We start from the raw sequence: 14,784 nt of genomic DNA, 5'->3' as shown, positions 1-14,784 counted from the left end.
GGACAATCTCTATGGTACCTTTGTATTTTGATCCTCCAGTTCTCTGGGGATTAGACTACCTTCAAGCTTGCATTAAAATAACTCAAAACTGCTTTGGTCTCTGGGACTCGACTCTCACCCACCAAACCCAGATATTGCTAACACTACTACAGTAAATTTTCTGGCATGCAATTTGCAGGTGCATTCCTACTATATTAAATGGTAAATGGACTGCTTTTATCCAAAGAGCTTTACAATACCTTAGCCTCTCATTCACCCATTCACACACTCTCTCACACACACACACACACATACACACACACACACACACACACACACCAATGATGGCAGCTGCCATGCAAGCTGCTAGACTGCTCATTGGGAGCGATTTGGGGTTCAGTGTCTCCCCCAAGAACACTCCGACATGTGGACAGAAGCCGGGATTCTAACCGCCAACCCTACGATCACTGGACGACCCGCTCTACTTCCTGGGCCACAGCCGCCTCTATAGTGATAAGAACATATTGTAACGAATATGGAAGAAGGCAGGAGGCAGCAGTTCTTCCCAACTGGGGTTTATTACGCATACATACCCTACCACTACAAACTGCTCTTGGGGTTTGACACATGAGGGACAGGGAAGAGGCAGAATCAGAACTGACAGAACCGGAAACATGCAGACCCTTTATGCACTAAACAGGGCCACTCCCCCCTGGCAGTACCACCCCCGTCCCTGCTGCCAGTTCGCTACACTATTTTAGCCTCGTGTCACCAGGCTCTCCTCGGGGGAGAGCTGGTTTCTAGAGCCCGCAGGTATCCTATCACACAAATGCCGAATAGAGCAGTCTAGTCTCGCTAGTCGCTATGGATTAGAATAAAACATGGACATAACAAACGAAGTAGCACATTCCATAAGAAGTTGTCGCATCGCATCATAGGTTTATGGGTAGGCCTGTTTTTGGACAGTATCCGCAAAGCAAATAGGCCCCAGGCTACTCCTATTTTATATCCTGACATGATCTGTTCCTCTTTGGATTCTCTGGGGAAACCTGCTGTCCCAATCCACAGGCTCCAAAATGACCTACTGTAGAAGAGGTGGAGCAAGTGGGAAGGAGAGAAAGAGAATCAGTGATAGTGAAAGAGAGAGGAGCCTTTTCCAGATGATAATGGATGCTGGCCCTATAGAGCAGATGCCCTTTTTTCATGTGAAAGACAGAAGTCCCTACAAGCTGAAATAAATAGTCGGAAAGTCTGCTCACCCCTTTCACATTCTCCACGTACGTTACAGACTTATTCTACAATAGATTTAATTCATTTTTTGTCTCAAAATTCTACACAAAATAGACTATAATTACGAAGTGAAAACAGGTTTTTAGACGTGTGCTAATTTATAAAAAACAAAAAAATGTAAAATATCATATGTACACAAGTGTGCATACAATTTGATATGACACCCAAAAGTGAGCTGAGGTGCATTTTGTTTACACTGATTCTGCTTGAGAAACTTAACTTAATTAAGAGTCCACCTGTGGTCAATTCAGTTGATTGGACATAACAGTGAATGTCAGAGCAAACTCCAAGCCATAGGATCAAAGGAGTTATCTGCAGACCTCAGAAACAGGATTGTGTCAAGGCATAGATCTCGAGAAGGGTATGAAAAAAATTCTGCAGCTTTACAGGTCCCAAAGAGCACAGTGGCCACCACCATTTGTAAATGGAAGGAGTGGAACCACCAAGAATCTTCCTAGACCTGGCTGCCTGGCCAAACTGAGCAATTGGAGAAGACTGGCCTTCATAGTAGCGTGACCAGACGGCAGCCGCTCCTTAGTAAAAGGCACATGACCGCCTGCTTTGAGTTTGCCAAAAGGCACCTAGAGGACTCTCAAACCATGAGAATCAAGATTCGCTGGTCTGATGAAACCAAAATTGAACTTTTTGGCCTGAATACCAAGCATCCTGTCTAGAGGAAACCAGGCACCGCTCATCACTGGACTAACACCATCTCTACAGTGAAGCATGGCGGTGGCAGCATCATGATGTGGGCATGTTTTTCAGCAGCGGGAACAGGGCGACTAGTCCTGAGGGAAAGATGAATGCAGCTAAGTACACTGAGATCCTTGAAGAGAACCTGTTCCAGAGAGTTCTGGACCTCGGACTGAGGCAAAGGTTTACCTTCCAACATGACAATGACTCGAAGCACAGAGTCAAGTGAACAAAGGAGTGGCTTCTGAGAAACTCTGAATGTCCTTGAGGCCCAGACAGAGCCCAGACCTGAATCCAATTTAACATCTGCGGAAAGAGCTAAAAATGACTGTGTACCGATGCTCCCCAACCAACCTGATGGAACTTGCAAGGATATGCTAAGAGGAATGTACAAAAATCTCCAGAAATGAGGCAAACTCGTAGCTTCTTTCTCAAGACACCTTGACGCTATAATCACTGCCAAAAGTGCATCAACCAAGTATTAGGCTAAGGGTGTGTACACATTTTTCAAACAAAGAATCCAAAGGATAACATGAAAGCGTAAACACTCATTTCCGTTATGGTCCTGGAGCTGTTAAGACACATCAACAACATACATTTCATTGACACAACATATACATTTCATTGACACAACATAAATTTCATTGACACAAACTTAAAATGAAATAGAAAACCTAACCTCAGAGCTGAAACCTGAAGCATTATGTAACTCCCCATTCCCCTGGGCCACAGTCACATCTGAAATGTGACGCTCGCTGTTCCCCCCAGTCACATCTGAAATGTGACACTCGCTGTTCCCCCCACAGTCACATCTGAAATGCAGAGGGCAGCCACAGGAGTTGCCATGACAGCGGCTTCAGCAGGCAGCCACGGGTTGTGCGTGAGGTTTGATGCCCATGTTGTGTTAGCAGATATGGGCCTTCTGTGTGTGTGGGGGCTTCATCACGGTTTACTGTAGGCCTATGTGCTTTAGAACAGAACGGAGCAGGTTAGTGTGTTGGAGGGAGGCAGCACACAGGATATGTTCATATCTGAGTTTCAGCCTCACATCAGGGCAATATGGCAGACGCTGCTGGGGTACTTTTCTTTTATCAGGTTCCGTACCTGCATCCTTCACAGGTTTAGTGTCATGTCTTTTTCGGTTTGTTCATGCCTTATAGTGCCTGTCCTTAAATAATATTTCAAGATTTCGTATGACATTCACATCATAACTTTATCTGTAAGCATGGCAAACCTTGTACCCTTTATACACTATATTGCTACACTCTAGTGGTTGACCAGAGTATTGACATCAAGTGTTTCACTTACAGAGTATTTTAATAGTATAACATTCCTCTATTGCTTGTCCAGAGTTGATCATTGGCCTAGATTATGCATAATGGTTGATGGTGCTGGATGGTATTGGTTTTTGTTCAATTATTATCTATAGATTAATTTGTTGTTTTTGATACACAATGGATAATAGGTTTACTTTGGGTAGTTTTTCATTTTTTTACATTTTTTTCAAGTTTTTAAAAGATGTTATTATTGCAGATTTTTTAATATTAACAATCCATCCAAGAATTAAAGGATGACCTTGTGGGAACAAAGAAAAATCTGAACCCCAAATTACTGCAGGATTCAGATCAGTGTATTGCCATATGGTTTATCCATACTAGGAATTTGTTTAGGTCGATGGTGCATACATTGATGGAGACAACATTAGACAGGGTGCAGGACAGGACTGCAAAGAGAGGACAGTGCAAATACAAATTACAGTATCCAAAAAAGAAAACGTACAAATGCAAAATACACAAAACATACCGAATGGATTGTATATACAGTGTGTGTGCAGAGTGTAGTGTGATGTATGTGCGATGTTTTATTTATACAGTGTGTGTGCCGCTGTGAAATGTAGTACAATCAGCTGTGGTGTGCAAGTGGTGCAAAGTCAACTGGGGGGGTCATAGGGGGGCATGAGCCTTGTTGATGAGGCTGGTGGGGAAGAAGCTGTTTTTATGGCATGAGGTCTTGGCCCTGATGGACCGCAGCCTCTTGCCGGAGGGGATTGATTCAAAGAGAGCGTGACTTGGATGGGAGGGGTCAGACATAAACAAAAAGGAGGTGGAGAAAGTGAGGAGGGAGGTGAAGGTGAGGAGACTGTGCCTGATGAGAAAGAGAGGAAGAACACAGAGGAGAACAGATGGACGAAGAGAATTAAAGAGGGAGGAAGGAGAGAAAGAGAGGGATGAAGAGTTGCCACCATCATCATCCTCAGCTCCAGGTGACTCCTGGTGGCTCCTGCTGGTGCTGCACACACACACACACACACACACACACACACACACACACACACTCCAGGTCAGGTGAACTAACGTGTCCCCTGTTTTAGGTGCTGATGGAGTTGGGGTGTTCATGAGGATTGTAGGCCTACACAACGTTTGGCTACTGAAAAAAGAAGCACAACTTTCACTGTGGATCTTTGTGCAACTGTGAGGAGTAAAGAAAGTGCAGCTATGCAGATCAAGAGAAAAGTGAGGTCATTTGTTCTCCATGATGACGTTATCTGTATAACACCAGACTGCAAACAGTCACACGACAAAATCAGTGAGTAGGAGCTGGGCATTTTGCAGAGGAAGAGGAGGAGACAAATGACAAATACACGAGGGTCTCTGCTTGGACCCTAATTATTTAACATTTCTTAAATTAAAAATATATTTAAAACCATGTGTCTGAAATCCACACAGTGTAGGTAATGGTAATGCCTAAGTAGGCATTACCATGTTGATTCTGTATCATGTCAGGGCTTGAACTCATAACCTTAGCTGTAGCACAAGGTTAGTACACATAGGCACATAGGCACTAGTCCTTCCGTCTCGGAAAAGCACGTTTAGCGTAGTTTTTCTAATGCATTTACGCCCCATTGACTTCCATTGTAGCCCAGTGAGAGCCTGCAGAAAAACTGCAGCTAGCTCAATACTAACAATCAGTGAAATGATGGTCTCTACATGTCATGTTTATGGTAGACAGACGAATAGGGTAATTTCCAAAATACTCGACCAACAACATAATGGATATTGTAAATGAGGCCCTATCCCAGACTATCCCTTTAAGCAGGGTGTGTCTTGCCAAGAACTGCAGTGGGATTCCTCCTAAAACTTTTCCCCCTCCATACCTTTAATTTCCAAATATTCAATGCATAGCCTACAGGAAAATGTTTTATTTAATATGGATACAGAAGTGCATGCAGTAGCCTAATAAAAGGATTCGCGCCCTTGACTCGTAGGCTATACACCGATCGTGACGTAAAAGACAGGTCCCCCTTCTAGATTTTTCTCAGTGAGTCTGTCGCACCCATGGAGGTAGATCGCACCCATAGGTCGCATCAACCATGCTGACCATGGAGGCCATGCAACCAATTGCAAATAGCAGAGGGCGGGTTTAAAAGGCATTCCAGTCTTCTCTATCCAGTGGCGCATGTCTGGTAGGACCCCCGGTTGCTACAGCATCAGACGCTGAGAGCGAGCGCTACCGTTGACATCCTCGCGCACTAGGATTAGGTTGAATGAGTTGGCTATAAACAGCTTGCCTTACATAACAGCTAGTAAATCAATTTGCACACTCTATACGCTACCTGCATACATTTTTTAGGAAACGAAATAGGAATAAATAGACCAGACTTAAAGACTATTCGCATTGTGGAATAACCGTATTTTTCCCACACTGAAAGGTGTCAAGTGTCAGTGGTTACGGAAAATAACGGAAGTGTAAGCCATCGCTCATTATGTCAGTTGTAGGTATTGATGTGGGTTTCCAAAATTGTTATATCGCTGTTGCCAGAAGCGGCGGCATCGAAACCATCGCCAACGAGTACAGTGACAGATGTACACCGTGAGTATTATAATCACTGACATCACTGGCATGACTTTGAGTTCGTTACGCAATGTTTGCATCTGATTGCTCTGTGCACTGATGGCGTAGTGTGGGCTAGTACAATGTGACGACTCTGGATGGTTAATTTTTATGCTGAATAAATTGGTTGCATTGTATCAGTGCATACCTTTCCTAGCTCTCTGCATTACAACATTTAGCCTAGGCCTACAGTATACGCTTAACAGTGCATTATAATTAGAATTAATCAGCGCATGCAGTTATTCACATTTCAAGGTTTGATGAAGTCCAATATATTTAGTCTCTATTCACATGGTCTCTCACACCCAGTGACGTGCTTGGCTTTTTATTGCAGGCCAATGCGATAGAGCAATATTAGTGCTGCGCATCATGTCCGAGTTTGCTGATGCTCACCAGCTAAAAGCTGCTAAGCCTGCACATTTCCCAATCAACAAAATTGTACAGTAGCCACTACAGAAATAATTATTCGCCTGTTTGTCATTTAAGTCTAGTAGTAGCCCCAATAAAGAATGTCTATGTCAACAGGAGTCTGGGGAGGGGACATTAAACGTTGACAAACTACACACACACACACACACACACACACACACACACACACACACACAGACACACACACACACATTGTTAGAATGTAACACATAGTCATATGGGATCATGGGATATGAATAACAGACATAGAAATCAACCTAAAGATGCATGGTGATGGGGAGGGGGAAGAGAATATGAGTGGATCCTGTCACTGTCAATGATGGAGAGCATTTAAGTCCAGGTCACTCTCTGTCAGCAACACACTGAAAACCTGTTAAGGATGTGTGCTACTTGAGGGAGTTTGACAAGTGGTGTTTTAAACAAGGATCCACTTACTTTTTGAAGGTGAACTCTTCTGTCTTACTGCCCTAGTTAGATACTCCCTTGTGAAATCCTTAATAATCTGCACCTCTTCCCCAGCCTAAAAGAACTGTCATTCTTTGTTTCTTTGTGACGCTGTCTGAAACCTGTCATATCACCCCGTTATCTTGGCTATATTATTGATTTGTTTATTTGTTCTTGTCCTCAAGGGCTTGTGTGTCTTTGGCCTCCAAAAACCGTATCATCGGAAATGCAGCCAAGAGTCAAGTAAGATAAACTGTATTTTCACCCTCAATTCAACTCTCAATTGTCAGCGGGCAATATTGATTGTCTCGTATGTAATAATTACCTCATTTTGTTTCAGATCGTAACAAACTTCAAAAACACTGTCCATAGTTTCAAAAAGTTCCATGGCAGAGCATTTGATGATCCGTTTGTCCAGGGGGAAAAACCCAAACTGCCTTACAGTTTGCACAAGCTGGCCAGCGGCAACACTGGAGTCAAGGTAAACCCACTGCACACCTTTCCACTGTGTTCGTCTTTCACTGTGTACACCACATCCCCTATTGTCTGTTGCTATTGTGTTCCTTTGCCATTGAGATATCTGTACACGTAAGAGTTCATTGTCTCTCATCACCATTGCCATTTGCTCAGTGTTTCCCACTGACCTCCAAACCACCTTTTTGAAATGGTAATTTCCAACAATGTGATCCTTTTGGCTGTATGCTTTCGATTTAGTTTGAATGACTTCAACCTAAACCGTGCCCTGTTTATGCTGCAGGTTCGCTATCTGGACGAGGACAAAGTATTTACGATTGAGCAGGTCACAGGTATGCTGCTGACCAAGCTGAAGGAGACATCGGAGAATGCCTTGAAGAAGCCAGTGGTGGACTGTGTCATCTCTGTAAGTCACTTTGCACTCCCTGACACCAGTCATATTCGGCCAGCTGTGGCTCAAGAGGTAGAGCGGGTCGTCCAATGATCGTAGGGTCGGCGGTTCGAATCCTGGCTCATCCTGTCCACATGTCGGAAGTGTCCTTGGGGGAGACACTGAACCCTAAACTGCTCCCAATGACCAACCTTGCATGGCAGCTGCTGCCATTTATGTGTGAATGGATGAATGAGAGGCCATTATAAAGCGCTTTGGATAAAAGAAGATAAGTGCAGTCCATTTACCATTTACTTCATCTGTACAATATCACTGTACTGTTGTGTTGCAGCTGAATGAGCAGGCCAGGTCAGCTGAAGGTATTTTGCCTTTAGCTAACAAGAGGTTTTATTCACAGGTCCCAAGTTTCTTCACAGATGCAGAGAGGAGGTCTGTGATTGACGCAACTCAGATTGCAGGCTTGAACTGTTTGCGTCTCATCAACGACACCACGGCAGGTCAGTGATCCTGGTAAAGAACTCTAATAGGCTAATATAAAGGAGAGACAGCCTTTGAATACAATACATGTATAACACATTTACCAAGGTGTAATAGTTTGTTGACTTTGATCGACAGTGGCTTTGGCCTATGGCATCTACAAGCAGGACCTCCCCACTCCAGAGGAGAAACCACGAAATGTGGTGTTTGTGGACATTGGACACTCCTCCTACCAGGTCTCTGTAACTGCCTTCAACAAAGGCAAACTCAAGGTTGGTAGCTATTTCCTTCTATAGCTTCTGAAACTGAAAACTGAAAACTCCCATCATTATAATCATGTCCTCTACCTCCTCATCTCTCATCATTCACCCATGTCCCTCTGGTCGGATCCACCCAGGTCCTGGCCACGGCTTTTGACCCTTACCTGGGGGGGCGTAACTTTGACGAGGCGCTGGTGGACTACTTCTGTGAGGACTTCAAGGGCAGGTACAAGCTGAATGTGCGGGAGAACCCCCGCGCCCTCCTCCGGCTCCACCAGGAGTGTGAGAAACTCAAGAAGTTGATGAGCGCCAACTCTTCTGACCTGCCGCTCAACATCGAGTGCTTCATGAATGACATTGATGTGAATGGCAAGATGAACAGGTGCCGTAGGATTTGGTTTCTCTTTTGTTTTATATATCTTACTTGCATATCATGGAGATTCATAACGTGAATTCTGTATGGGTGATTGTTTTCTCCCCCCCCCCCCCTACCCCGTCATTGTTACAGGGGCCATTTTGAAGAAATGTGTACTCAATACCTGCTGAGAGTGGAGGCGCCGCTGAAATCTGTTATCGAACAATCAAGTATGGGACTCAGTTAATTAATAACTCAGAATTCAGTTAAAGAGATTATTCACTCATACAGAGTACATGTGTTTTTGTGTCAGAGCTGAGATTATTCAGTCGAACAGCGTACGCGTGTTTTTGTGTCAGAGCTGAGCCGGGATGAGATCTATGCAGTGGAGGTTGTGGGAGGAGCCACCAGAATCCCTGCTATCAAAGAGAGGATCTCCAAATTCTTTGGCAAAGATATCAGCACCACCCTCAACTCGGACGAGGCTGTGGCAAGGGGCTGTGCACTTCAGGTATTGTACTACTATACCTAGCTAGGTACTACTATCCCCATGCACAGTATTTCAGGTACAACTGTACTTAGTCAGGTAACCTCTGTGGGAGATGTATTAGTCAGGTACTACTGTATCTAGTCCCCATTTGCAATGCTACAGGTACTACTGTACATAGTCCCTGGACACAGATGAGACATTAGTCAGCATTTAGTTTCCTATGCATGTATATTGTTGGAAATTCACTATGGATTTTGTGTTTGTGTGTGTGTGTGTTTGCGTGTGTGTCTATGGTTGTGTGTGTGTGTGTGTATAGTGCGCTATTCTCTCCCCAGCATTTAAGGTACGAGAGTTCTCCATCACTGACGTGGTTCCTTTTCCCATTACTCTGCGCTGGACATCTCCCACAGAGGAGGGAGTCGGGTAAGGGCACAAACACAGCTGTTTCGTCAGTGCTATTTGCTATCCTACTTGCTAGATATCAAGCAATTGTGTCATGACCTCTCCCTTGTACCACTTTACTGTTACAGAGAATGTGAGGTCTACAGTAAGAACCACGCTGCACCTTTCTCCAAAGTCATCACCTTCCACAAGAAGGAGCCCTTTGACCTGGAAGCATTCTACAGCTGCCCTCAAGAGCTTCCTTACCCAGACGTCAAGATAGGTAGACCTGCTTAACAACTTTTTTTTTCTTTTTTTTACGGCAGTTTAACCGAACATGAAGTATATTTATCTGTACCGCTCCACTGTAGTGGCACATACAGTACACTATTACTCAATTCTGAAATCCCTTGGCAGGCCAAGCCAATGCTGTGTACAGTACATAGTACAGTTCATGTCCCTGTCATATGGTTAGTCATGGTCAGTTTTCCTCTGTGGCCAGCTTGATTATGAAGGCTTTGAGCTCAGAGTGAGGGTCCCCCACATGGACAGTAATTAAGACTGAGGCTTAGTGTCTCCTGGAACACTGCCTTCTTATGAGTCACAGGTAATTTTTCAGAGCTTAGTCTTTAGCTTTCTCTGACCTGCAAGTGTGCGTGTGTGTGTGTGTGTGTGTGTGTGTGTGTGTGTGTGTGTGTGTCACACAAGGGGTGGCCTCAGGTGGGATTTCAGTATGGAACATGCTCAATTAACACCTATTCAGACCTCATCCCCTCTGCCTGTTCTCTGATGGAGTGCTATCAAGGGCTTGTGAATTCTCTAGTGCATTTATGTAATTTCAGAGACTAAATCAGGTGTTACTGAGTCTAGACCCTTTCACGAACCCCTTTCGTTTTTTCTACTTGAACTCCTCACTCCCATCCCTCCCTCCCTCCCTCCCTCCCTCCCAGGACGCTTTTCTGTGCAGAAAGTAATGCCACAGCCCGACGGAGACTGTTCCAAAGTGAAGGTCAAAGTACGCGTCAACATTCATGGCATCTTCAGCGTGTCCAGCGCCTCCCTGATCGAGAAGCAGAAAGGGGAGGGAGAGGATGCTCCTATGGATTTGGAGCCCACTGTGCAGAACGAGGGCAGGCCGGAGGACCAGGTAAGAGATGTGGAATAAGGTGGAAGATGGTTTATTTGAATTTGTGGAAGGTGGAAGATGGTTTATTTGGATGGTTTATTTATTCAGCCCCCTGCACTAGATGTAACACAAAACCTCTGTTGCATGACAGACTAGTCACTGTGAAAAGCCCATTTGCTAATGACTCATCACAATTTAGTGTTTTTTTCCCCCAGTATTTTATAGAGTGCTCTGATATAGTTTCTTTCACTCAAGATGATTTTCTATCTCTTGTTGGCTTTTAAAGCTGCACCCCTCTCCTCTCATTGAAGATGACATCTATAACTATGCAGAGGAGGTTTGTGGTCACTGTGTGTGATTCCTTTCTCATGCTTCACCTGTCATTGGGTGAAGGCCATCGCTAGTCCCATGATCATCTATTGAGCTCTCTGTGTGCACAGCTCCATCATGCTGAAAACCCAAGAGCCAGTGGACATGAAGCCGGTGGAATAGTTCTTCAAATGAAAATACCGTTCCACATTTTCATAGCCTATCCTTTGCAGACTGTGCTGTTCCTATGCTTTGTCTGCGTTCCAAGTCATCGCCCAATCCTTTGTACATTTTCCGTTCATCGGCATATTTGTACAGTATGTTTTACTCAGACAGGTTGAATATATATTAACATTGGCATTCCTACACAATGCTTTTTAATTGAATTCGAGTTAGACGGAGAGGTGTGCATCTTTAATGTAGCTTTTTCTTTTTGAAAGATTTAGCTGACATGCCTGGGGGTGAAGGTTTGCTAAAAGCTAACCCTATAAAGATGTTGGTCAGCATTGGGTAAAAGATGAGAACAGGTTTTGATAGTGAGAGCTGGATGATTTGGCTGTGAGGGTGCTCTTGTGTCGCAGACTAAAATGCAGGTGGAGGAGGAGGGTCAAAGCCAGGGGGATCACCAGAATGAGGATGCCAGCTCCGGCACCAAGGTCAGTGGGTTTGAATCCAACTGACCAGCACACTTAAACCTCACATACTGTAATAGTACCCTTTCACTTAAGCTACAGCAGGTGTGCTATGTGTAGAGTGAATGTGTTCTTGTAATGGAAACATGTTTGGAGTAATTAATAGTGGATGTATTGAATTTATGACCACCCAACCAAGGAGGGAGCCCAGGCCCAGGAGCCAGCAGCAGGGGGCAGCAAGCCTAAAGTCAAGGTGAAGAGTGTCGATATCCCCGTCCTGACCAAAACCACAAGACAACTGGACAGAGACATTCTCAATGACTTTGTGGAGTATGAGGTGAGTCACGCTGACCCCGCCCCCCCCCCCTTGAACTGATGAGTCATCATGGCCTCATTGGGATGCTGATGATATCGAACCCAAAGGAAAAGACTTGATACAGATGCCAATTGGATGAGTAAGGGTTTCTGTGAGACAGATAATCAATGTCAGTCAGTCTCCTAAAGGAACACTCTCACTGTGTGCTCTTTGTTTGTTAGTACGAGTCACGCATCAGTGATCTCAGGTTCCTGTTTGACCTATCTTGCGCGCACATTTCTCCAAATCCGTAGGAGGTGATGTATCTGAGTGCCCTACATACTGCTGTGTCTGAATGGCTTCATTCCATTTTGGGCATGTGGGACCTTGTGTCAGAGGAGGGCTGCGTCAATGAGGCACCAGGCTGATTTTGGCTCTGGGCGCTCAGTGAGTCTCACTCTGTCTGTCACTCTCCGTCCCCCAGGGCCAGATGATCGTCCAGGACAAGCTGGAGAAGGAGAGGATCGATGCGAAGAACGCCTTAGAGGAGTATGTGTACGACCTGCGGGACAAACTGTGTGGCATCTATGAGAAGTACATCAGTGAGGAGGTAAACACCCGGGATCAGCTACCAAATTGATTAGACATAAGAATAAATGTTTGTTGAACTGATATGTAAGTGGCCATATTGAACTGTCCCATATTGATATTTAGTTAACTGTGTTGTGGTACATATACCGTACATATATATAGCCAATACCTGTTTTGGCTTTTCTCACCATCCAAAATAGGACAGCAATCGCCTCACACTGATGCTAGAGGACACAGAGAACTGGCTTTATGAAGAGGGAGAGGACCAACCCAAACAGGTCTACGTCGACAAGCTGGAAGAGCTCAAGGTTTGAGACGTTTGTTCACAGTCAGCTAATTCTATTTAGAGAATTCTATCTTCAGAAATCTCTCATTAAGGCAAGTGAAGAAAATGGGAAAGCACTTTCGAAAACCAAGGACAGTTTTAGCAGCATGAGTTTTAGTCCATTAAGCTGCCAAAATGTCCTGGAATGCCACCTACAGCTGAGCCTGAGGAACCCAACATTGATTTTGAAAAACTGCCAAAATGTAAAGTGTTTTTGTTAATTGTGCCTGTCTGTCTTCCCAGAGGTTTGGCCAGCCCATTAAGGATAGGCACCGGGAGCAGGAGGACAGGCCCAGGGCGTTTGAGGAGCTGGGCAAGAAGCTGCAGCTCTACATGAAGGCTGTGGAGGCATATAAACAGAAGGTACTGTACATAGGCCTACCGTATCATGTCCACGTCATGTTAGTCCGACATGCTTGACATTTCTCCCAGAATGCATCATTTTTGACATTCTGACGGTGTCGTCAAAAGAATGACCATGAGATGAGGGTTAAGGCATGTTTTGTATTAGCCTCTCTCCAACAACTCTGTGTCAGTCTCTATGAAGTTCACCACTGCTCCATTGGGATTGTACTAATTATCTTCTTTTTTTTTTTTACATATCCAGTACACTCCTCAATTTTCTTTGTTTAGACCTGTCAGTCTCCTGGGGCCTGTGCGCACTTTGCGAAACTGATTAGGTCAATGTATTTTTTGAGCATGTCAAAACTGGTCCTTTTTATCTTTGGGCGTGATTCAGGGTTACCATCAATGATAGTAATACAATGCTGATCAATCTGATCAGATTATTTTTAAGGGTCTGGTTGTAAATTTGAGGTCAGGCACCCATTTCCTAAATCCTTTTTATTATTCAGGATGAACGTTACGTGCATCTGAATGCGGATGAGATGAGCATTGTGGAGAAGAGTGTAAATGAAAGCATGGGCTGGATGAACAGCAAGATGAACGCCCAGAGTAAGCTCACCATCGCCCAGGACCCCGTAGTCAAAGTAGCAGACATAATTTCCAAAATACAGGTATGTGAATGACTCAACCACAGACCCTATTTGCCATAATACTGTATATTGGCACATGATCACCAGGTATCTGTACATGTGAAACATATGTTGTGTCTGCTCCTCAGGTGCTGGAGGACATGTGCAGTCCAGTGATCAACAGGCCGAAGCCCCGGGTGGAGGAGGTCCCGGAGGAGAACGACCAGAGCAGCGGGGCCCACAACGGTCCTACCAGGCCAGGAGCCGAGGGCAGCCACCAGACGAAGCCTCCCTGTGGGGAGATGGAGGTGGAATGAGCCCCCCTCTGCCTACCAAATAAGCTCTGCTGCCTTCACTCTAGATAGCTACCATCAGACCATTTACAGTTATGATCTACCCAGGGGAACATATGGATCCCGGGACCACTCGTTCATGTCAACCAACAACTCTGCAGGTGTTTTGTGCATTTTGTTTTCAGTGTAACCCTGTTTGATTTTCTTTTCTTTTGATCTTTTTTGACTTTCCCTTGTGTGTTAAAATGGTGTGCTACTCTCTCCAACGGGTTGAACATACTTAATAAAATTGTAAAATGATAGAATTCAATAGATGAAACAATGCTTGTTTTTCCTACCATAAAGATTTGCATTCCATGTCCATACGCATCAGATATCTGTAGTGAAATTTATATCACACATAACCTTGTAGTGGAATATGAGTAGAATTCCTGTCTGAACAATCGCTAAGGCTGATAAGATTATAAGCAATATGTATGCAATACATATTATATATATTTGTATTTAATATATGACTTTGAAAGGATGTCTGTATGTTAAGGACCTGTAAATATTATTTTAATAATTTAAAATGGACAGTGCATATACTGTACTGTAGTATGTGTATATAGGATACATTCCTTGTGTTGAAATGGCAATGCTTTACTCAACAAACCTGTAGGTGACAAGCTAATTGAGCTGCCTA

General features: G+C 44.3%; 1 protein-coding gene across 1 annotated transcript; it reads left to right on the top strand.

Annotated features, from left to right (window-relative positions):
• The first annotated feature begins 5,452 nt into the window (after positions 1-5,452).
• hspa4l (heat shock protein 4 like) lies at positions 5,453-14,391 on the top strand. The gene is made up of 19 exons (XM_084439159.1): positions 5,453-5,832; positions 6,912-6,969; positions 7,067-7,207; positions 7,484-7,606; positions 7,989-8,088; positions 8,207-8,340; positions 8,466-8,710; positions 8,837-8,913; positions 9,043-9,194; positions 9,490-9,596; positions 9,704-9,837; positions 10,505-10,701; positions 11,571-11,645; positions 11,821-11,958; positions 12,401-12,526; positions 12,708-12,815; positions 13,076-13,195; positions 13,687-13,848; positions 13,956-14,391. The coding sequence occupies exons 1-19, from the start codon at positions 5,726-5,728 to the stop codon at positions 14,121-14,123; spliced, it is 2,472 nt and encodes an 823-aa protein (XP_084295285.1). The 5' UTR covers positions 5,453-5,725; the 3' UTR covers positions 14,124-14,391.
• Positions 14,392-14,784: the final 393 nt, after the last annotated feature.

This window comes from Borostomias antarcticus (genome assembly GCF_949987555.1).
Source record: "Borostomias antarcticus genome assembly, chromosome: 5".
NCBI lineage: Eukaryota > Metazoa > Chordata > Actinopteri > Stomiiformes > Stomiidae > Borostomias > Borostomias antarcticus.
Note: the sequence above shows the minus strand (reverse complement) of the source record. Positions and strands in the feature narration are given on the sequence as shown.